We start from the raw sequence: 23,630 nt of genomic DNA on the forward strand, positions 1-23,630 counted from the left end.
GAGAGAGAGAGAGAGAGAGAGAGAGAGAGAGAGAGAGAGAGAGAAAGAGAAAGAGAGAATCTTATTCTCTCACGATGAATTCATTTAACCGATAACGTTTCTTCCTCATGTTTTTTAATTTACGTAAGCAATTAACGTTTCATCCGCTTATGCGAGCGTATCTTTGCACCTGCAATGCGGTAGAGTCTTTGGTGGGCCATCGACATACTATTTTGCATCTTTTTCTTTTATTTCTTTGATTTATCTTTTTTACTTCTTTTATCTTTCTTGCTCTTTTGTATGTTTTTTCTCCCTCTTTCTTTTCTACTGACAAAAGAACTCACTGATTCGAAAATGTACAATGGAATGCTTTAAGAAAGGAAGAAGAAGAAGAAGAAGAAGACCAGAACCACATTTCTAAACCAGTTTTAGAACCCACAAATTTGACTCACCCTCCTACTCACTATACCGTTGTAAACCACGATCGTTCGATATGTAGATAGAACAGGAGTACCTAATACTCTCCGTTGGAAGACGTAACGAGAAATGAATAGAAAGATAAAATTCAATGACTTCTTTTTTTATTCTCCTCTTTTTTATCTTCTGTTTTTGTTCTTTTTTATTCTTTTTTAGCTTCGAGAGTAGAATGAAGAGAGAAAGAATAAATAACATAATTTTACTCGGATAAAATATACTACAATTTCGTATCATTTGAAATCTAAATTATTATTCCCCCACTTCATTTCTATTTCAATCTTCTTATTATCTCTTATAACGCTTATTATTTTTCAAGACACACATTTAATAAATAAACTTAAGAAATTATTTGTATTATTAGTTTAATTCTTTTCTCGTGATTTATTCGTATTTCTAATAATTTCTACGAATACATAAATTAAATTGAATAAATAAAAAAATATATCGTGCGACTCGAATCTTTGCGAGATACTATTTGCATGATTTGATTTCTTTCTTTTTTTTTTTTTTGAAGTTTCTTCTATCACGTCGTTGATAATACTATATTTTTTTGTACTTCTTACGAAAAACTAGAGTTTATGTACCTTGTATCTCATATATATATATATATACTACTTTACCGTTTACTTAATGCATAACTTACAACTATACAGCTATTTGTATTATATTTACATAAACGAATAGACCGACTGTCTCGCATCTGGAATACTCGTCTACTCATAATACCGTTGTCCAACGATGACCGACGCGTAAAAAGATGTTGCCTTCTTTGCTAAGGAACGGTCATGGCAAAGTAGTAGTAATAGTTATGCAATATCTTACGAACCGACGACGGATAATGCACGACTTCATAGAATTTCTATGCTTCTACTAGCTCTCTTAAGGATTATGCACCTAAGCATGATAGCTTTATTGTCATTAATCCACGACGTAATGATTAATGGAATAGAATGCAACAAAAAAAAAAAAAAAATATTACAACGCTAACATTTCTCAAATCATTTTTCTCTTTCCTTTTGCAAACTTTTTTTTCTATTTAAAGATAATCAATTGAAGAAAAAAAAAACATAAAGTAAAAAAAAGAAAAAACTTAAAAAAAAATGAATAAATTAATATTATTAAACAAATTTCTCACGAAAAGGTGATTTTATTTTCGATGATAAAAACAAAATATAGATACATTTCAAACAGGAAGGGACAATAAATGTATGCGATTACTGTTTGAATTAAAATTCGTATTACCGAAACGCAATGGCGGTCTAACATGCGAGCAATCGAGCGTCTACACCTGCAAACGCGAATATTCGAATAACCGACGAACCTTAATCTTCTCGTTTTATTTTCTTCTTTATTTTTATCTACGTATACATTTTTATATTGGGGTTGCGTTCGTTAGTAGGAAGGAAAGAAAAAGAAAAAAAAAGGAAAAAAAGAAAAAAGAAAGAAAAAAGAAAAAAAAAAAGGAGAAGAAGGGAACACGGCGAGAATAAACCACGAATTTTAACGAGGAATCTTTCGTAGTCCCTGCTTTGTCCCGTTTTACCGCAAGCAGCAACAGCTTTGGTAACTTTTGAAGTAGAATGAGAGAAATAACAAAACAAGTAAAAAAAAAAAAATAAGTCGTTTCTTTTCTTACGGTCGAAAGAAGAAGGGATTAAGAGAGAGAAAAATAAAAAGAATATCAACTAAGAGAGAAAGAAATGATCTTACGTATTGTTATTAAAATGATATCTCCGATGAAGATGTCAAAGAATAAGGAAAGAACGTTTATACACGATCATCGAAGAGTCAAACTTATTAGGGGGCCTCTCGCGTGCCCTAAACTCGTCATTGTTTACATTACTTTAGAATAGGGTATATGTTTACATATTTATCTACTTCACACAAAGAAAAAGGACAGGTATCGTTTCTACGAATTCATATTATGATAGATCTCTGTTATACATTTTTCTTTCTTTTCTCGCGTCTTCTTTATTACGTCAAAACGCGTAACACAATGTTGTTTATTCAGGTAATTGTGTTGACAGCAATCTGTCCCTAAAAATTCGTTTTGTCGAATCTAAATAATTAAACGTTCTCTTTTTACCCAGGATTCTTTTATAATTGTCAATATTGTTTTGTTTAACAATACCGTAATTGAATATTTATTATTCTAAATGAACGAAAATATTACAATTACATTAATAAATCTATATCTGTTTTTATTATATCGATAAAACGACTTTCGGTAAGATCTTATATGTATATGTATTTTGATTTTAAATAACGAGTTAAATTTAGAGATAAATACAGTTCGATTGAACAGGATCGAGTATTGTGAATGTTTGAATTAGGGAAATACAGAAAGACAGAAAGAAAAAAAAAGAACATAGTGCAAACCGTTTAAGAGAATGAGATTGTTTACTTACATTGATGTTTATTCACAATTAGACTGAGCGGTTCCGAGGTACCAAGTGGACTTTCCTTACCGCTGCAAGGGGAAGGACTTTTGCCAACATGTTGAGCTTCAAGAAGTCTCAATTGTTGCTGGTGAAGTCGATTTTTTATAAGAAAAATCTTCGGCATCTTTGCGAACAATGATTATGGTCCGCGCGCGTTGGCGGACACTGAACGAGTTAATGGTTTAAGAAGACAAAATGAAACAAAAAAAAAAAAAAAGAAAAAAAAGAAAATGAATTATTATTCACTTAACACACTTTTAGTAATCACCCCACGATTCCTATTTCGGAATCGCGGCACACCAACTGTGTCGATGACCTTCCAGGACTGTCAAGGTCACCGAATTTTTCTCCACCACAAGGTCCGAGCGCAAAGATTAAACGAATTTACGCATCCAACGATTTGCTCCTACTTTTTATTACTTTTGATATTTTTCGTCGACATAATAAATATCGAAAGAAAAAAAAAGAAAAACTAAATAGAATTAAACTATATGAACGATACCCCTCGTAGCGGTACGATTGACACTCTCGCGAGGATACGTTGCTAATAAGAAAGTATTTAATTTACTGAGAGAAGAGAAAAAAAAAAAGTAATCTTCAACGTATAAGTAATTGTAAAGTCCTGACAAACATCGTCCCGATGAAGATTTAATAATTGAATGGAATCCGATAAAGGATTCTTTATTAAAAAACTGACGATCCCGAAGCACTACATGCTAACGATAAATAACACCACGATGAAACATTCTTCTCAAATAAATTATCTCTTCTATGTCCAAGCAGAATGTTTGTTGTATACACTTATTTCTTCTCTTCTTCTTTTTCTTCTTTTCTCTGTTTTTGCTATATCTTCTTCTCTGTCTCTCTCTCTCTCTATATATATATATGTATATCTATATATCTATCTATATATGTAGGTACATATAAATATATCTATGTACTGCAGATTTACAGTTATTCTGCTAAGACCGACGTTCTACTCGGCAGACCCGATTGATCGATCTCTTATGAGCGACTGAAGCTACGTTGGGATCTCGAACAGGCCCCGACCGTGAGTTATCCCCACCATGGTTACTACCTAGGCTCCTGGCGGACCCTATAGCTTCGAGTGTTTCTTTACCCCCACTCCGACAGCCAGCAAATCCTGCCAACCCCTTCTTTACTTTTTCCACCACCAGCGCCTTATCCTCCTCCTTTTTTTTTTTTCTCCTCCTTTTTTTTTTTTCTCCTCCTACTCTTCTTCTTCTTTTTCTTCGTTACCACTGGCCGCTACCACTTTTGATGTCGTGCTTGGAGAGTACCAAGTATTTGGTTCTTTTTGCTAATACAGGTCCGCTGCTTCATAAAGGTGGAAACTACTCCACCGGGGGCGCGGTATTATTCCCTCTACTTATAGGGGCGCGCATGCGTATAACGGAGTATGTTTTATCTTCAATAAGAATTTATTCACATTATTATTTCTACCTATACATTGTAATTACAATTATATTTACTTATACAATATTATTTTTCCTCATTTATCTATTATATTTTATTCTATAACAAATTTAATATATCTAATATAAGTTTATTTTATTATCATCGTCAAAGAGAATAATAATTGAAATGAATTTTTTTTTATGAAACGTATCACTACTGTTCATAGTATTCTTCTGACACACATTTTTCAATAATAAATTTGAGTGTGTATTAATAGTCAGAAGAATAAACAAGAAATAGAAAGAAAGAAACAGAAAGAGAGAGAAAGAGAGAGAGAGAGAGAGAGAGAAAGATGTAAATTTGAAATTTTCCTCAAGTAGGTTTACACTTATATATATACAAGTGTATGAGAAATCTTGATGTTCTCGTGAATGTATGTGTACACCTGTAGATCGTGTTATTATTATGTGTACTCCGTGTGTATGAACGATCACACAGAAATGGCGATATACCAACTCCGTGTAGATGGCGGACAGGCAAGCAGGCAGGCAGGCCGTGGCAAGGTTAGGTTGGTTTTACCTTTGGTCACTATGCCAGTTACATCGCGAAGCGGTATATGCGTGGCGACTTGAGTTTGAATCGAACGACGAATACGACCCAACGCGACTACTATGACGATGACTATGTACTGCGAGTACGTGTGCACGTGCATGCGCGCTCGCGCACGCAACCGGGCAAACATATTCACAAGTATGTTTCTTTCTTTCTTTCTTTCTTTCATTTTCTTTATCTTTCTCACTTACGTTAGGCTTGTGTACATGTATCCTCTGTAAATAACGCATGGCGTGTTGCCGTTCCTGCATATTTCCGTATATTTCAGGATTCGTGTCAAACTTCGAATGCAGGGAGTGGTCCGAGAAAAAGATTCGCGTGGATTTGTATTATCGAAAAGAATAATAAACATTTCTTTCGAGTATTTGTTTACACGATTTTGACTATTGAGATTTAACGTAAAGGAAGAATAGTGAAGGTTTCGAAGTAATATATTTTGTTTAGTTGATATTGATAATTGATATCTAATGTTGGAAAATATTAATATAGTTTTCAATGAAGTATTGGTTTAATTGAGTTTTGTCAGTAAATATCAAGTATTATAATTAAGTAGTATGAGAAGGAATAATAAAGTCTGGTCTATAGCATTTGTTCAGTTGATTTTTCCACTAATCATCAAATGTCAAATAATCTGGAGGAATAATGTCTTCCTTATAATAATTTGTTTTTTATTAATTTTGTCAAAATAATTACCAAATATTACTATGAGGTAGTAGAAAAAATAATAAAATCTTCCCTAAAGTATTTGTTTAGTCCAAATTATAAATATTTAGCAAATATTACCATTAAGTACTATATCAAATCATTATACATTTTTTACAACAGTTGGTTAACTTCTATCAATAACTTCATTTCATCAAATAATATTAACAAAATAAGATATAATTTAGAGAAAGTGTATTCTGAATATTATTCGATTTACTTGATCTTGATCTAAAATTTTGAACAGTTATTAATAAACATATAAGGGATACAAAAAGAAGAAAAATGTAAATATCTCAAGATTTTAGAATCAGACACTTTTGTTAACCAACAGACTTTTGTCCTAATTTAAGTTCGTGGAAAACATTGAATTATGTGTATGGCCCAGCACGAGTCCACGAAATATCTTACGATCTTGGTGACCCTTGTATGAAAAATTGAAGACTTTGGGGATTTCTGAGACAAGTCGATCCAACTTCTCTACGTTAACGACTTTTTTCATCGGACGGCACATTCCAAGAATATAACTTTTGATCAATAATCAGATAGAAGAACGTTATGTTACATTCATTTTTATTTGGATATTTTATTATATTATTACAATATTTAAATATATTTGTTAATGTTAATAATGGTTTACATAAAACAAAAGAACAATAAAAATTGATTAAAATAAATGAGACAATAAATAAATGAGTGCTGAGTAATTTTGTTACTTGGTTGAATTTTTTTTTAGAATAAAAATACTCATGAAACATGTTTCTATTTTTCTCAGTCATTCTGTTAATATTAATGTTATCTTTTATCTTTTGCTACATAAAATAAATACAACAATAAATTAAAAAAGATGAGTAATTATTTTTCTCCGTTGAATATATTTTTAATAAAAATATGCTTACTGCGTGCATCAATTTTTCTCAACCATTTTGAAAATGAACATAACATTTTTCTTTTATCATACAAAATGAATAAATTAATGAATTAGAAATCCTGAGAAGATTGTATTCCTCTTTGTTAAATTATTTTTCCGATAAAGATTAATTTATTAATTTTTCCCAGCTATTGTTTATAAATTTACGCCCAAATTATCGAGTTTGTATCCCTTTAAAATTTTCTACATCAATCGAATAATAACCGACAGCGATGGGTGTAACTTTAGAGATATTAAAATCGAAAGGAAAAGTGCTCTTTCTTTTTCGGATGTTTTAAAAAAGAAGCAGGTAGTAAAGGTGAAAATTTCCCCTAGAAAAAGATCAACGATTTGTTTACCCTTGGCTCTGAAATTCTTCCCTCTCTCTCGGTGATCATGCATAAAATATTTTTCTTCCGTGGTCACACATGTGACTCACGAATATATTTTTCACTCGTGTCTAACCTTTCTTTTTCCTCGAATCTAATTTTTTATTGTTCCACGATTTAAAAGACTACAGAATTAAGAAGAAAAAAATAAGAATGTTGAAAAATCGGATCACGAGATCGAAGAAATCTTACATTCAATGGAATAAAATCAATTTTTCAAATTAAATTTGTTCCTTTTTATTTTCCTGGATACATTTTCTCTGCTCTAATCAAATCGAGATTATACTAACGAATTGGCTGATTCATTTTCTTTTTCTAGAATACATATATCTCATTACGCAAACGAGATGGGAGCTATTAAATCAGCATTCGTTTCTGATTCCATCGTCGTGACTTTAAAAGTGAAGAAAAAAAGAGCGTGATAGGGGGGACGGGGAGCGAAGAAAAAGGAAAAAAACAAGTACGCGTTAAAAACAGATACGTAAATCGAGAGAACAACTTCTTATTGGATTCAGGAAAAATAAAGAAAACGAAATTATTTTTCTAACACGCGTTTGTAATTGTGCAGATATAACAGACGTGTAAATATGAAAGAAATTAAAATTTGTTGTAAATTTGAAAATAAAATCATTTATTATCGAAAAAATTATATAAAATTATATAAAAGTGCCTAAATGCTTGAACATGTATTATCTGAAAAAAAAAACAATGCGTAGAAAAGTAAAATAAATAATATTGTACGGTTTAAAATAATAAATAAAAAAAAGTTAAATTAAGTTTTTTAGTGATTGAGGGAGGATACTTTTTTTGTTTATACAGGGTTGATCAATTGTTTTAAAATAGGCCAAAAAGTTTCAAGGTGATTAAACTAATTCAGATAGTCCTTTTCGAGATTTTTTAAGTATATCTTATTATTTTCTTCTTAAATATAAGAATTCTCCTAGGTTTATGGTTTTACAATTCGAAGGGGAAAAAATAGGCTTTTAAATTATTTATTAAAGATAATAATGTTGAAAATTAATAAATAAAACTCTCGATTGAAGCTCATAGAAAAGATTTAAGAAGACAAGTTGTTCTTTCTATCGAAATCATAAGAAACGTTTGTGCGTTCCATCAAAAGTGGTCCAACGAGAGAACATAGCCTACTTTCTCCTCTCCGAATATTTTTCTCTCGTTTGTACACCACCCATCTTATTTTCCGTCTTCTTGTTTCTATATTTTATTCTTGCTGTGATCTACGTAACGATTACTCGCCGTTGTATAACTTCACTTGTTTACACGTACGAAGTATACTTACATCCTTGACTCCTTTAACAATATCATACCATTTCTCGAATTATTATCAGTTTTTAAACGTTTTATGCTAAACAATTCTTTTTTTTAGAAATTCCTTAAGAAGCAAGATTTTTCAAAATAATTAATATTTAACTATGAATACTAATCAAATATACAACAAGAGAACAAACGAAAATTCATACTAATTTTTACGAATCAAAAATCATTAATCTTGTAATTTCATTTAATTAAAAAAATAAACTAAAAATTATTTTACATAAATCCCAATCTAATCTTAAATAAAAGTAAACCTTAAAATCTGTATCAATTTAAAAGAAAAAAAGAAAAAACAGTAAAGTATTTTTCAATCGAAAAATATTTAATATCTCAGCAGAGCCATTTAAATAATTCATAAACGATTCTAACAAAAAAATGAAAAAAAATTATTTCCCAGAGAAAGTTCTAAAAAAAATTCTAAACACAAAAATTCGCATAGATTAAAACAATATTATAAATATTCAAAATAATATTTATAACAAATATATTATCGATCTCTTATTACCACAACCTCAAATAGAATCCTAAACAAACCTTAATCCCAAGCTCAATTAAATTCCTCCCTTCTCCCTAAAAAAAAAAATTACAATCTCCGACTACCAAAAGGAATAAATAGAAAAAGAAAAAAGAAAAAAAACCAAGCAAAAAGATCATCGATCTAAGAAACTGTTTAGCAATGAGAATAGTATCTATCTAAATAGTACCACGAGTTACGGTAGCTCGAACTGACATGAGTGTTTTTCGATCGAACGATAAAACGCAAACTTGCGAGTACGAGAAAAGAACGTCTATATACACGTAAATATCTCTCTCTCTCTCTCTCTGTAAATCTATACACAAACGTATTCACATACGATGTATATTCCAATATACTTTTCAACGCATGTACATATATGTATATGTGTGTGTATGTGTGTGTGTGTGTCGAGAAGCAGCATTTTCTTATACGCGACTTGCGAAACCGTTCGTCGGCACGCGCAGCGTAGTCGTTGGTACTCGTTCGCGGTCGTGATCGTAGTCGTAATCAAGAGTCAAAGTCAAGGTCGAGATCGACAAAGACAGACAGACAACATAGAAAGACAGAAAGATAGACACAGAGAGAGAGAGAGAGAGAGAGAGAGAGAGAGAGAGAGAGAGAGAGAGAGAATACTACGAGAAGAGAAGCTCTTATGCAATTCTTGTTACTTACCGTCGATGTGTCGTTGTCGTATTTGTAGTTGGTCGAACGTTTGCAACAGGTGAAGTGAGAGGATGGGAGAATGATTACTGATGAGGATGACGATTACGATGACGATGTTGATGATCATGCCAATAGAAACTCTCATTCTATCTTTTCCCGATCAAACTTCGAGACATTTTATAGATACCGTATATTATATCTGAGATCTTATCTTTATCTTATTTTAATCGTTAAATAAAGATTCAAGGTTATTTCATTTATATACCTAACTAACTCGACCTACATTTTTCATTCGTATTTTCTTCGTTTCACTTTTATTTTTCTAAATTTTCATTTTCAATCGTTTGAAAAAATATCACAATCATAGAAACGAGAGTCTTCTTCTTCTTCTTTTTATTAGGACTTCGTCTTGTTATGATAGTTTCTTTTATTGCTACTTTTAGGAGCGATTTACTGTTTTTATCCAGGGTAGGTCGTTAGCCTCACCCTCAGAAACGAGAGTTTTAGTTGAAATTTTTTAATGATGTTATTTATATTACCTGTGGTGGATTAACAATTGGTCTTCTTATTTTAGAGTTTTTTTTTATTCCTTAAATATACATTGCTATAATAGAAAATTTGAAATAGTTTGTACAACAGATGTTTTAATTCTACAAAAAGGACTATTTAGTTAGAAATATAAATAGAACGATTATAATACAATCGGATTGGGATACCGTTGTTCCAAGGAGAAAATTACTTTCACCGAAAAAATATCGTCTTCTATAGAAAAGTCCTAGAAAATTCCTAAAGATATTTTTTCCTTTTCTTTTTTCCGGATTTATTTAATTAATTTCTCTACCAACATCTTCACACATTTGTATTATTTCACAAGATATGAAATAATACAAATTCCAATAATATTTTATAATAATCGATCCAATAATATAAAACCTAACTTACAATATATATATTAATAGAATTTAAATAAATCATTCAATTGATTATTTTACTATAAAATTTTTCAGTGTTCAAGATCGGTTACTCTCCTGGAAACTTAAATCACAAACACACGATTATTATAGTCATTACAATTACCATAATTACGCCGTCATTATACGTATCACGTTTTAATGCCGGTTTATTCTAAGTTACGCGAAAATTTTAGATTATTATTATTATTATTATTATTAATATTAGACTCGTAACGTAAATTTTTTTTTTTCCATTTTATTCCATTTGTTTCTTTTTTCTCGAGAATAACGTTCGTCTTGTTTTTTTTCTTTTTCCCTTGGAGTTTACTGCCACTGTCCTCTATGAAATTTCCGGTCGTTGCACGTCACTTTAAATCCTTTTCCTTCTAACTTCCATACATGGACCTTGATTCACGTTACGTAATTTTTCTCTTCTATTACAGAGAGTTTTCTTTTAACTCATCACTATCTCATTTTCTTTCTTTTTCACCTTTCTTTCTCATTCTCATTCTCATTCTCATTTTCTCTTTTTCCTTCTTGGTCCACTTGAGTAACAGTGAGTCCAGCAGTACTTGTTATTAGAGAAAGAAAAAAAAAAGAGAGAGAGAGAAAAAATGAAGGAAGTAAGAAAAGATACCATTGGATTTTTCTCACGGTTTATAAGAAGGAATAATAGATCGTCGTCTTCAATGTTCTTCCTTCCTGTATACCGCAAAAACGTTACGAATAGAAACCACGAATGGATAAAAAGAAAAAAAAAATCAGAGGAATCCGATGCTATAATATATAAATATCTGTTGTAATAAAAAAATTAAGTAAAAAAGTAACAAGCACAAAATTATGTTGATATAGATCATTGATTCTATGCATGTACTTCGATGTTTTTCTTTATAAAAACTATTTCAAATTGCTTTAAATTTCACTTATCTAGACAAAAAAGCCAAAAAAGGTATGCAACTCCAATATTGCATAATTATATTGAAATAAAAACAAATGTAAGTAATGAATAACAAGATATTATAAAAAATAAAATTCGACTTACTGATCGTTTATCTTTTTTATATATATATATATATATACAAATAATTACAATTTGCTTGAAATTTAACTTGTCTAGAAAAAAATTGCATATGGCGCTACATAATTGCAGTATTGCATATAATAATAAACGACATATAATTAAAATAAATATAGATAATAAGCAAAAAGACATGAGAAATAAATAAATCGTTGGATCAATATAATTTTATATTTATCAATAATTTTCCTTTGATAAAAATTATTATGAATTATTTTACATTTAACTTATCAACAAAATAAAATAAATACAACTTATTGAATAAAGTAAAATAAATGTTTGTAAATATAAAATAACATAATATATTTGATAATATATAGATAATTGCATAATCTCAGCAAAATAAAAATAAAAATAAAAAGAGAAAGAAAAAGAAGTCACGGTAGTGAAAAGAAGGTAAGCACTGACTATCCAAATACTTTACAAGCAAGTGTCTAGAATGTCTGGAAAACGGTTTAGCTACTTGTTGCTTCCTCTATTTCTACTTCTACTTCTACCACTACATCTTCTTCTTTTTATTTCTTTAAAGCTATTTCCGAGTAAGACTGTCGCGAGTTTGTTATACCGTTAAACGTGAGTCTCCTTGCAAGCGGTTTAAAGAAATGCAGAAAAAGTGAAGAAACGGCATTGTGTGTGCGCAAACTTGGCAAAAAAGATATTTATCCCCTCTTCTTTTCTTCCTTACATTTTTTATTATTGTCAATAATTTTCGGATTATTTTTTTTTTGCAATTGTTGGATATACCAACCATTATGAAGAAGATTCCAATTAGTATTGTTAAAATAAGTATTAATGTAATTTAGTGTGAATGTTTTGTACGTATGTGTGCATGAATTGTATATATGTACGTATGTATTTATTACGTGTATAGTCTCAAGAAGAACATTTCTCACTGTCATCGCGTTTGAATCCAGTCAATGACCTCGACTCATATATAAACGTGAAAAGACACATGGGAAAGATTTACGCACATAATCATAATACATAAAATTAGCATGGACTGCTTAAGAAGAGACGAAAATAAAAGAGAGGAGAATAAGAGGATGAAATCGTCAGGTGGTGAACAAACTGATATTGAAAACGTGTAAGCTCTTCCTAGTGTATTTTATTTCTGCTAAATCACGAATAAATCCTACGAGTTAGATGGCTGATCGTTTGACGTTTAATGCTTAACAATTTTATCTTTTTATTTTTCAATGCCATTTGCTGTTAAATATTCAATGATAATAATATATAATGTTGATATATCAAAAAACATATTGTATAAAGTATATTAAAGACACGTGTATTCTAATTGGATGGTTATTATTTTACGTAATATTAAAGCACAAGTTTTTGATCAATTTTCATGCATAATATCTATAATGATATATTTCAACAAAATATATATATATATATTATTAATTAATATTCCATAGCATTGAGAAAATACGATGACGAGTATTAATATAAAAGTGCGCGTTCAATTTTCCCTTACGAAATAAAAATATATCTACGTCAGTAAACGAATATAAAAAACGTGCAAAAAAAGTTTAATCACTCGAATGAGTGACTGGACCAGAAGTCAAATCCTTGTCTTCCTCTTTTCAAACTACTACTCTATCCATTGAACTTTTTCCCTTGGCCCTTGGTCAATCTTATCACGAATACTTATTCTATTTGATATAAAGATATTCGATCACTAGGTAATTCAAATAAAATATATCTGAACGATGACTCTTAAAAAAAAGAAATCAGACATATGATTAGAAAAATGATCAGAAAATATCGATGATTGGAAATGAAAGAAGAATTTGCTTGACAAATTTTCGAACAAATGTAGTTACGAGCGCGCGTGTATTTAAAAGTTTATGCGTAAGTGCATTTTTGTGTGTGCATATGAGAGAGTTTAGATAAAAGTGTGGCGGTAGGATGCGTGCGCGTCCGTGCGTCACGATGCGCACGCACTCGAAAGAAAATAAGAAAAAGAAGGTAAGAAGAAGACGAATAAGAAGAAGAAGAAGAAGAAGAAGACACGTCCTAGGTCCCGTACACTTCCCGCGGTAGCGTGGCGGCTTGACCAATTAAGGGCCTCTTCCGTCGAGGCCCCCGAGAGACGTACACATTACGTTCGCTCGAGCGTGCACACGCGCACACGCGCACCTTCCTAACGACGTAATTTTCCTAAGTTGTTCCACATCAGGTGATCGAGCCGTTGGACAGGTAGATCAAGTCTTTTAATACCATCTTTTACCTCTTTTCTTTTTTTCTTCTTTCTTTTTTCTGTTTTTTTTTTTTTCTATATTTTTTAATTTCTTTATTTATTCGTCCTGACGCGAATGCAGAAAAAAAGAAGAAAAAAAAAGAACGGCGTACATTTTAATTAGACCTTTAACTTTGATCGATTCTAAATGGAAAATGTTTTTTTTCAGAATTTTATTAACGTCTCTTATATTTAATTCGTTTAATTATTTTTTTTTTTTCTTTTATATTGCGGATATAAAATGTCATTATTTAGTAGTATCTTTTTTTGTCTCTTTTCTGTAATATCTTTGTATTACTTTTTGTTTCAAAATATAGTGCAAATGGTACAGGAAAATATGTATTTTTATGATTATTTTATTAATATTATTTTTTTTTAATGATGATATAAGCATCGGTTATATTGCAGATTTAAATGTTGCATTTGAATACAATTTATTTATTTATTTATTTAATTACTCTCAAATGGCACGAATGGAGAACAAATGCATCTATTAAACTGGACCTATTATTTAATCGTTTATTAATTTAAATTTTATGACAATTATTTTAACATTTATTTTTAATGATTTACACACAAATGTCTCGACCGTATATGTTAATTCGATTATTTATTATTTCTATCGAAATTTGGATAAAAAAAAACAAATAGATTTAGCAGAAAAATTTTCATCCGAAATCAACTGAAATTTTAAATCTTTCATTAAATACGATACTATACGAATAATTTTACAATTATTATAAAATAATCGGGAATACGAGAGGAGAGATATAATTTTTACTCAAATAAAAAGATCTTCAAGTTCCAAAAAAAGAAAAAAAAAAAAGAACAAGAAAAAAGAACAGAACGAATGTTTGTAGAATCGAGATAGTTCTCCATTGGCGTTAATTTCTTTCGCCATTTTACCCACCTATATTTTGCTAGAGACGTTGCTTCTGAAAGAAGATGGCTCCTACGAGCAAAACCAATGAATGCGCGAAGACGAATGGAAGAAGGTGAGACGACCGCACTTCTGACCTCAAGAACTCTAAGAAATAGAAAGAGAAAGAGAAAAAGATAAAATGAGAGATCGTAAGAAAGACAAGCTGCAGTCTCGAGAAGGTGTATAAAAGGAAAAAAGAAAGAGAAAGATACTCGAGAGTAGAAGAAAAAGAAGAAGAAAAAGATAGAAGAAGATGAAGAAGATAGAAGAAGAAGAAGAAGGAAACAAACGGTCTGGTGCGGATTCAACAACGAGAAGAATCTCGTTCGCGATTTCTTTCATATACTTTTTTTTTTCTTTTTACCATTTCCTTCCCCGTCTCGTCATTCACTTGATTCAATTTTTAAATAAATAATCATAAACTAGTTCGAATAATAAAATTAATGATCAATAATAATTTGCACGTGGTGCACAAATGCAAAACACGATTTACTGCATCAGACAATTATTAATATACGCATAATTTTGCATTGATTAAACTGTTGGTAAACAATTTCTTTCGTATATAATTATGACACTTCTCTTCCTTCATATATTTTTTATTTAATTTTTTTCTTTTTTTTTTTTTTTTTTTAAATATATTTCTATTGGAGATCTAGACAAAATATGAATGTGTGTTTCTTGTTGGGATGTATTATCAAGGGATTTATCATATCTTTTGTTCTTTTATTTGTGGAATACAACTTCGTTTCGTTCTCACCGCCCACAGTGAACTTGTGAATCGTGTGTATCTGTTTATATATATATGTATGTGTGCGTATACTTGCTTAAAGGTATCCACGCATGCAGGGAAACGCACTTGGCCTACCAATGTAAGTACACCGATGCAAGTATGGTTATATATCTGAATTATATGCCGTTCTACAGGACGATCCACTTGCACTTCCAAGGACACAGGTGTATTCCACCACATATATCTGAGTCTACTGCTATCAAAGGTTTACATGATTTATTTCTAATTAACTCTACATTTAATTGTGTTCATCTATAAACGCATTCGATACTTTTTCTAATCTTGAGAATATAGGTATTAATCAATGTCAAAAATAATTAATCATATTTGAAAATTCAATTAGATAAGGAAAACTTAGAATATCGTATTGTTTTTATCCTTATATGAACATATGTGTGTGTGTGTGTGTAATGTTACTTTTTAATTTTGCACATTTATGTTAATGTTTAGGTCATTTCAAAATTTTGTTTTCTTTTTCTTAATCTTATATTTGATTAGGATAGGATTTTATCCGTCCTTAGGATATTGTAAACCAAATTCAATTCTTGATTGGGAAGTTGAATAAATTTGATATACTATTGTTCAGTATAAAATAACAATACAACATATTGTGCAAAAATTGATTAAGAAAAAGCACAAAAAGCTTTTGAGCCGAATTATATTTGTAACTTGCGTAATTTTGATCTATCTATCAATAAATTAATATAATCATTTCTCGAACGAAATTTATAATATTGTATTCGTTAATATATAGTATCGAAAAAGGTAAAACAAAAAGTATCGTGCAAAAATTCATGAAGAAAAAGTAAAATAAATTGTGTGTCTCGTTACAATAATATATTTGTAACTTATTTAATTTGGATCGTTTTATCAACAAATGAATATATAATCATATTACAAATAAATTTGATACTATACTCATCGCCGGTAACGTATAATATTAAAAAAGTAAAATACAAAATTGACTAATATAATTGTAAAAAAAAAAATGAAGAAACTTTTGATGGGACTACCTAATGATATTTTTAACTCACGTAGTTTTATATTCTATTTATCAATAGATTAAATACAATAATTTTTTTCAATGAGACTCGAGATGAAACACCCTGTATATATACGTATAGAGCTACGTATGTAATACGTACGTAGAGGTATGCACGGCCGACGGTGTGCCGCTTACATTAAATAAATTACCGTGGCAGCGGACCGGTAACACGGGAACGCTGTTACCTGGTCTCTCTTCTCGTTCTTCTGTGTTGCTTCTTCGTCAGTTGTATAAAGTATATATTTATATATATATATATAAGGTTCTATGTATTTGTATGTGTTTGTGTATTAGTGTGAGACAGAAAGACAGAAAGAAAGAGAAAGAAAGAGAGCACAAATACAGGAACGCAAGCACGCACGCATGCACGCATGCACGTACGCACGCCTATGCCTACGGCAAACTTGACTCGTTTCTTGCGCTCTACGAAGGAAGTCGCAGTCTTCTTAATGGCCTCTTCCCATGACCGTAGCCCACCTGCTGACGTTCTGAAAAATTATTTCTCCTATGTAATAATTGTGACGAATAGAACGGACACGCGACGTCCTGGACACGAGACCGAACACGTTTCCTACTAGGTATTTCTCAGATATGACTTTGATTTCGTTTCGTGTTTTTTCTTGTCTCTCTTTTTTTTTTATTTTTTTTTTTTTTTCTTTACTTCTATTATACAAGCAGTTTTCTTTTTTCTCAATTTTCTTCTTCTTCTACTTCTTCTTCTACTTCCTTTTTCTTTTTTTGTTTGGTTGACCTAGCACAGAAGATTAGAATAATTATTCTATTGTCTATTATTTCTTTTTGGGACTCTTCTAAATTAGAAATTTCATATATTTTCATTTGTTTCTGTATTTTTTTTATAGAATATTTCTTTTTTTTTCTTCTTTCTTTTTTTACGAACACGAAAGATTTCAACAATCGCTTATCTGTATTGTATTTCGTATTTCTTTTATTGTTTATTTTTGTTTTTGGACATTTTTGTTCTTTTTATAATAAAACCCGACGCAATTGTTTCATTCGGTTTCTCCAAAAAAATCTGAACTATCTTCTCAAATTTTATATATGTCAATAATCATAAAATAGAAAACCTCAAACAACCCTTCGGAATCTTTTCATTTGTTCAAATTAAACATAAATCAAAAGTAAACAAATGAATTTTAATGGAAGAATAAGACAAAAAAATATGATAACAAATATTTATTACAAAATTAGATACCAAATTTTTCAAACAAAAATCAAAACTATATACTCAAATTCAATAAGCAAATTGATCGTAATATACGTTTGATAGAATTACCCATAAAATTTGCGAATGAAACCAATCGAAATTGAATACAAAACGAGATCTCAAATTGACCGATATAAAAAGTAATAAAAATTTATAAAAATATGAATATAAATGTAAATCTTTTTATCTTCAAAGTTATCAAACGTTAGGTTATTAAAAAGTCAACTAGACGAATACGATAGAGTTTTCAGCGGGTACCAGCATTGGTGATGGGGCTTTGTGTTTTACTTTAGCGATGCACACTCGCGGAAAAACTTGGACGGTGGTATTTTTAACGTGAATGCCCCTTACCGTTAGGTGTATTCTCAATCCACGAATACCTTTCGACTTTAAAGTTCCTCTCCTTTCTATTTCCTTCTTCTTCTTCCTCCTTCTTTTCTTCTTCTTCTTCTTCTTCTTCTTTTTCAAGTTGTGTATTTTCATCATCTTCTTCCATTCCTATCGTTCTAAATCATCCTTCGACGTTTACGACAGACTTATTCTATTTTATAGTTACGAGTATACTTGCGTCATCGTAAGAGTATACCTATTTGCTTTTAAAGTTCTTATTCTTCCTCTAGGGATGTTTTACAAAAATTTCGGACCAAGAAAATCTACTTGGAACGTAAATTCAACGTTTGCTTTCTCACGTACCACCAAAGATAACTTGCAACTTTTCTTACCGCCATTCTTCTCTCAACGATCTCGATCGTTTCGTTTCAACGTAAATTCTCGCGATTGAGGTTAAGAAACAAATATAAAAAGAAATAATAATAATAATAATAATAATGATAATGATAATAATAAAGGAGAAAGAGAGAAAGAGAAAAAAGGAAAAAAATAATAATATGAATCGTAAATATTACTTCTTGAGTAGACCCGTTTCTCACACTTTATTTTTATCCGTTCAATGCGAAGGCCATTTTATGCGGGCCTCCCTGTCCCGTACTTTACTTTCCTTCGGATATTCCGTTAAATACCGACGTCGAACGCGATCGCGAATCCAGGTGCCGGAGGTCAGCAGCTTACGTCAGGTTAGGGTTCCACCAGAGAACCTTCTCTTCTTTCTTATTCCTCTTTTTCTTCTTCTTCTTCTTTTTTTCATCTTTTTTTCCCCCCTTTTTTGAGCCGTATTTTCGTTATTCGTTACATATATTGGCCATATTTGGAATTTTATGAAAATAATTAAACATTTCCGAGTTCCTACATTTTGTTTTTTATAATATACATAAATGTTATTCCAAATGTAACACAGGTATTCAAAGTAATATTTTTATACGTATGAACTTTGTTCTTTAAAGTGAATTAAAAGATAAGAATTTTTATAATTGATTAAAGAGTAAATATTATATAATGTAAGAATTTTTGTAGTTAAACCGTTTAAGTAACTATCAAAATTTTTAAATAAAATAGCTTTAAAATAGCTTTATATTAATATATCTTTCATTTTTATTTTATTTTTACAATCTTGTGTACTAACATGAACTTTATATGTTTTCGTTAAACAATTGTAAAAAGAACGAATTTCTTAAGCCCTCGAAAGGAGTAATAATAAATACATACAACAATTATGAATTTTTCTTTAAAAAATAATTCGAAATAATTGCAGTTAAAAAATTGTTACAAACTCAACAAATTCATATGTAAGCATACAAATACTCTCTAATTCATATTTATTATTATTTATATGCATATTTGAAGATAATATTTATCGAAAATTTATATAATTCGTTTAAAATATTTTTACTACGATTCTATTAGATCTATAACCTTAAATGATAATTTCTACACAATTACGATTCTCTATTTTTCTCTCTTTGAAGATCGGAATGCACATAATATGTAAGAATTTATCTAAAATATTCGCTATGTTCATTCCATTTACAGATAATTTCTTGTTACGTAAAACCTTCGTAATAGATTTATAAATAAGATAAAAGAAATCATTAGATTCCGTTCATTAGATATGAATTTCGCTGGAGAATTTCTGTTCCTTTCGATGACTTTCCCGAACGGGATGGTACGTACATCCAGGTGGACACCTTGAAGAACCGTTTGTCGCGCCCTCGATACACCTCTTGTCGAGAGTGAAACCGATCGTTCCGATTTCGATGAAACTTTCCTAACACTATACCCTGATATTGTTACTTTTAATATTTATTTTTATATTAACATTTTTCTTACGTATCATAAAAATATCTATGATTGAAATTGAAACAAACAGATTACCCTGACGGATAATTTACATGTGTGTTCAAATATTTGATTTTATTATAAATAATTATTAAAATGTTAATAAAATAAATTAACAACTATTGAAATTATGACAATGGACTAAGATAAAAAATATTACCAAAACAAAATTGTATATTACAATTTATTATTAAATAACGTAAAATAAAATGTTTGTTTACTTGCAATTAGTAAATTATCATAATTACCGACAAAATAATTCTATCTTGAAAAAGGAAAATTAATTTATCTAATATGATCTTAAACTCGTTGACCTTGAAAGTATTAAAAAAGGAAAAATGTGGGAACTATACAGACGTATCGCAACAGGTATAGGTAATCGATGATGTGGCAGACGATAAAAGACCCGACAGGTTGTTCATCCTCCATGAATTTGATTGTTCCGCTCAATGGCCGAAATTACTAGGGCTATATATAATATGTTTCTCTTCTCGCATCGATGCGGACCTCTCTTCAATCGTGATCGCGACTCGCTCGAATGATCCTCCTGATTCTAGGAATTTGTCCCCATCTAGAATCCGTTCCAACCAAGTTAATTCACCTTACGATGAATTTTATTCTCAACGTTAAACCATAAATCGAGTATTATACATCAAACGCAAATTTTTTTTCTTCCTATTTCAAATTTTATATCTCGATTCGATCCCACGATTTTTCTCTATCGTCAACCGGAACGTTGTCCCAGAAATTGTTTAAAAATAATACAACAGTGTGTGTGTGTGTTTAATTTAAAAGTAATTCTTATACAAATTCGTATGATATCAAATATGGATGCTTATATACTAGCAATCTATAAAAAAGAAAATCTATTTATAATATAATAAAAAAAAAAGATAATAAAACAAATTTAATGCAGATTATTATAATACTGTAAATTTCAATAAAATAAAAAAAAAAAGAACTATAATATTATCAAAATTTATATAAACTTTTTTCTAAATCGAACACGAATAAGAATTTAAAAAAAAATCACCTTCGAAAAAGTAACCTTCTCTTTCGCAAAGAAAGAAAGAACAAAATAAAAAAAGGAAAGAAAAAACGCGCCAAAAGAAGTATAACTTGAAACAAAAAAAACAAAAAAAAATATTCTTTGAAGTATGCTTGACCCAGTTTCGTAGCCGATGACGTAATACGGTAAACCTATTGGTCATCGACCAAGCTCATGTTTCTTCTTATGAAAAAAAAAAAGGAAAAAGAAAAACCAAAATGGTTTCTTCAAGAAAACAGGTTGAGAGATTCGAAATCTGTGAAGACAAATTTTCGACGATGAGTATATCCTAAGAAATATATTGTGTGTAAAATAAAAGAGAGAGAAAATAAAATAAAATTGGATAAAAAATTCGTGGTAGGTCTGACGAGTTGTGCGTGTTTGTTAGGTGCGCGCGCACACGCGCGTGAACCTCGAGGAACGCGTGCTTGAAAGGCTGTACAAGCAAGCCTTATGCCGAGGTTGAGAGTGGGTTCATCGGACGCAAGCGGCCGCGGATTTACCGTTAAGTCTTCTTGGCGAAACCGAGAGAAGCAAACTTGCTCCTTCTCCTTCTTATTTCTTCTCTTCCTTCTCTTCCTTCTCTTCCACCACCTCTTTTTCCTTATCTTCTCTTTATTTTCTATTCCTCTTCTTCTTCTCTACTTCTTCTCTACTTCTTCTTCTTCTTCTTCTTCTTCTTCTTCTTCTTCTTCTTCCTCTTCTTTGGTCCTCTCTTATTCCATAGTATAACATTCTACGATTCAGAGAAATTGCAAGTTCAAAGTTGCAACTAAAGTTAAAGATTTTAGTACCGATCCTAAGACTTGCCCTTTTGCAATAACCATTTCCTAGTCTTCTATAAGTATGTCTGTGTGTCTGTGTAATGGGCTTATGTTAGATTTTTTATTTTAAATCTTTGCAACATTGTGTATTTTTATAACAGAAGTTTTATTGTAAGAGAATGTAAGGGTGGGATCTGGAATTTTTCAATTTCTACCGATCCTGTTTCTTGAACTTTTGCTGTAACCATTTCTCAGTTTCAAAGGGTGTGTAATTGAATATTAAGAAATCTTCTCCGAATATGTGGCAATTCATAAGTTTTATATAAATCTATGTACAAAGTCATAATTATCTTTCCCCCACTCCATCCCAAACAGTATATATAAATGTTAAAAATAATCTTAATAATCTTTTCTGCCGTGTTCATATTTACCATTCACATTTTCCTGCATCTTCTAAAGAATTTCCAGGAAGAAAAATGTCTTGTATAATTAATCGGAAATTTCTTTTTAAGGTCATCGTACTCTGCTAAGAATGTGTCTCTAAGTTGGTTTGATTCTATATATTCTACACATCTTGAAAATATTCTACTTCCTTGAGAAAGATCTCATTGGAAGGGAATGCAAAGATAATATAAGGAATAATAAATGCAAATTTTAAAATCAGTGCCAATCCTATTTCTTGAATTCTTGTTATAACCATTTCTTAGTTACAAAGAGTGTTCATCTGAAAATGAACAAAAAATCCTAATCATTCCCAAATACCATAAGTTCGAAAAATCTATAAAATAATCTAAACTATTCCTAAATCAAATATAATAACAATAATTTTATATAAAATTTCTATTAACGTTCCCCTTTACAGATTTGTTCGCGTCTGTCATGGAAGTTTTAAAAAAACAATTTTCAACGAGGAAAAAACTTCCGGTATAATTAATCGGAAATTTTTCTAAGGTCATCGTACTCGTAATAGATCTCTTTCAATCGAAAGTATTATAAAATGGAAATAAAAAAAAGAATAAAAAAAAAATAAAAAAAGGAGAAAAAAAAAAGAAAAAGAATGCACGTAAGTAGATATCATACTATTTTAAGTTGAAAATATAAATTGGTTGGATCGATGAAGGTATTTACCTTAGCTGTCGTAATACAGCAAGATACCAAGAGAGGTAGTTACATCACTAGCAAGATCGTTACAGTGGCTTGCTTAGAAAATTCATCGATGGAGTTGATGGAATGTCTCCATAGCATTGCCATTGAAACGAGCTTAGGAATACTTTCTAATACCTCTGCTTCTTCTTCTTCTTATTTTTCTTCTTCTTCTACTATGTCTCGACGATGGTCGTCAAGAACTTTCCAAGGAAGTTGTTTGTCGTATAATACGTCTATGTCTATACGTGTAAGTGTGTGTGTGGTGTTTTACAGCAATGTCTATCAATGTGTATGTTGGTGTACGTGTTACGTAGGATCAAATTAAAAAGACTTAATCATGAAACTGGATCGAAACATGAATTATCACCGTAGTTTCCTCGAAAATACTGATCATTATAGAATCATTACAATAGTCGAACATTTACGTTGTTACATTACGATGTGACACGCAAAAATGATTGCGATTTGTATACATTGGTATACATATACATATATGTATGCATCTATCATGGTAAAATGTTAACAACCTAGGACAGAAAATTTCATTTGTCTTTCGAGCAAGATCATATCATTGAACGTAAAATTAGATTAGGACAGTTTTAAGAATATCCATTAAAACTCAAAATAATAATTAATATTGATCTATACAAATATATATTAATTTACAAGGTGCCCTATGTAACTGGAAGTACAAGCGAGCAGGATTTCATCAGAGTTACGTTTTTGCATATAATTTATTTC

General features: G+C 30.4%; 1 protein-coding gene and 1 long non-coding RNA gene across 4 annotated transcripts in view; one reads left to right on the forward strand and one right to left on the reverse strand.

Annotated features, from left to right (window-relative positions):
* Positions 1-3,771, reverse strand: part of LOC106786896 (protein ovo) — a 19,649-nt gene extending 15,878 nt beyond the window's left edge. For all 3 annotated transcript variants that reach the window (XR_001381710.1, XM_014748776.1, XM_014748775.1), the window contains exon 1: positions 2,865-3,771. Coding sequence is in view for 2 of the 3 variants with exons in the window: in XM_014748776.1 (XP_014604262.1) it covers positions 2,865-3,021 (157 nt within the window). In the remaining variant the exon portion in view is untranslated. The remainder of the gene's footprint in view (positions 1-2,864) is intronic.
* Positions 3,772-4,926: 1,155 nt separating this feature from the next.
* LOC106786876 lies at positions 4,927-5,513 on the forward strand. The gene is made up of 2 exons (XR_001381709.1): positions 4,927-5,066; positions 5,197-5,513. It is a non-coding gene; the product is annotated as an uncharacterized LOC106786876 (long non-coding RNA).
* Positions 5,514-23,630: the final 18,117 nt, after the last annotated feature.

Source organism: Polistes canadensis, unplaced genomic scaffold (genome assembly GCF_001313835.1).
Source record: "Polistes canadensis isolate GaletaPanama2010 unplaced genomic scaffold, ASM131383v1 scaffold_87, whole genome shotgun sequence".
Taxonomy (NCBI): Eukaryota; Metazoa; Arthropoda; class Insecta; order Hymenoptera; family Vespidae; genus Polistes; species Polistes canadensis.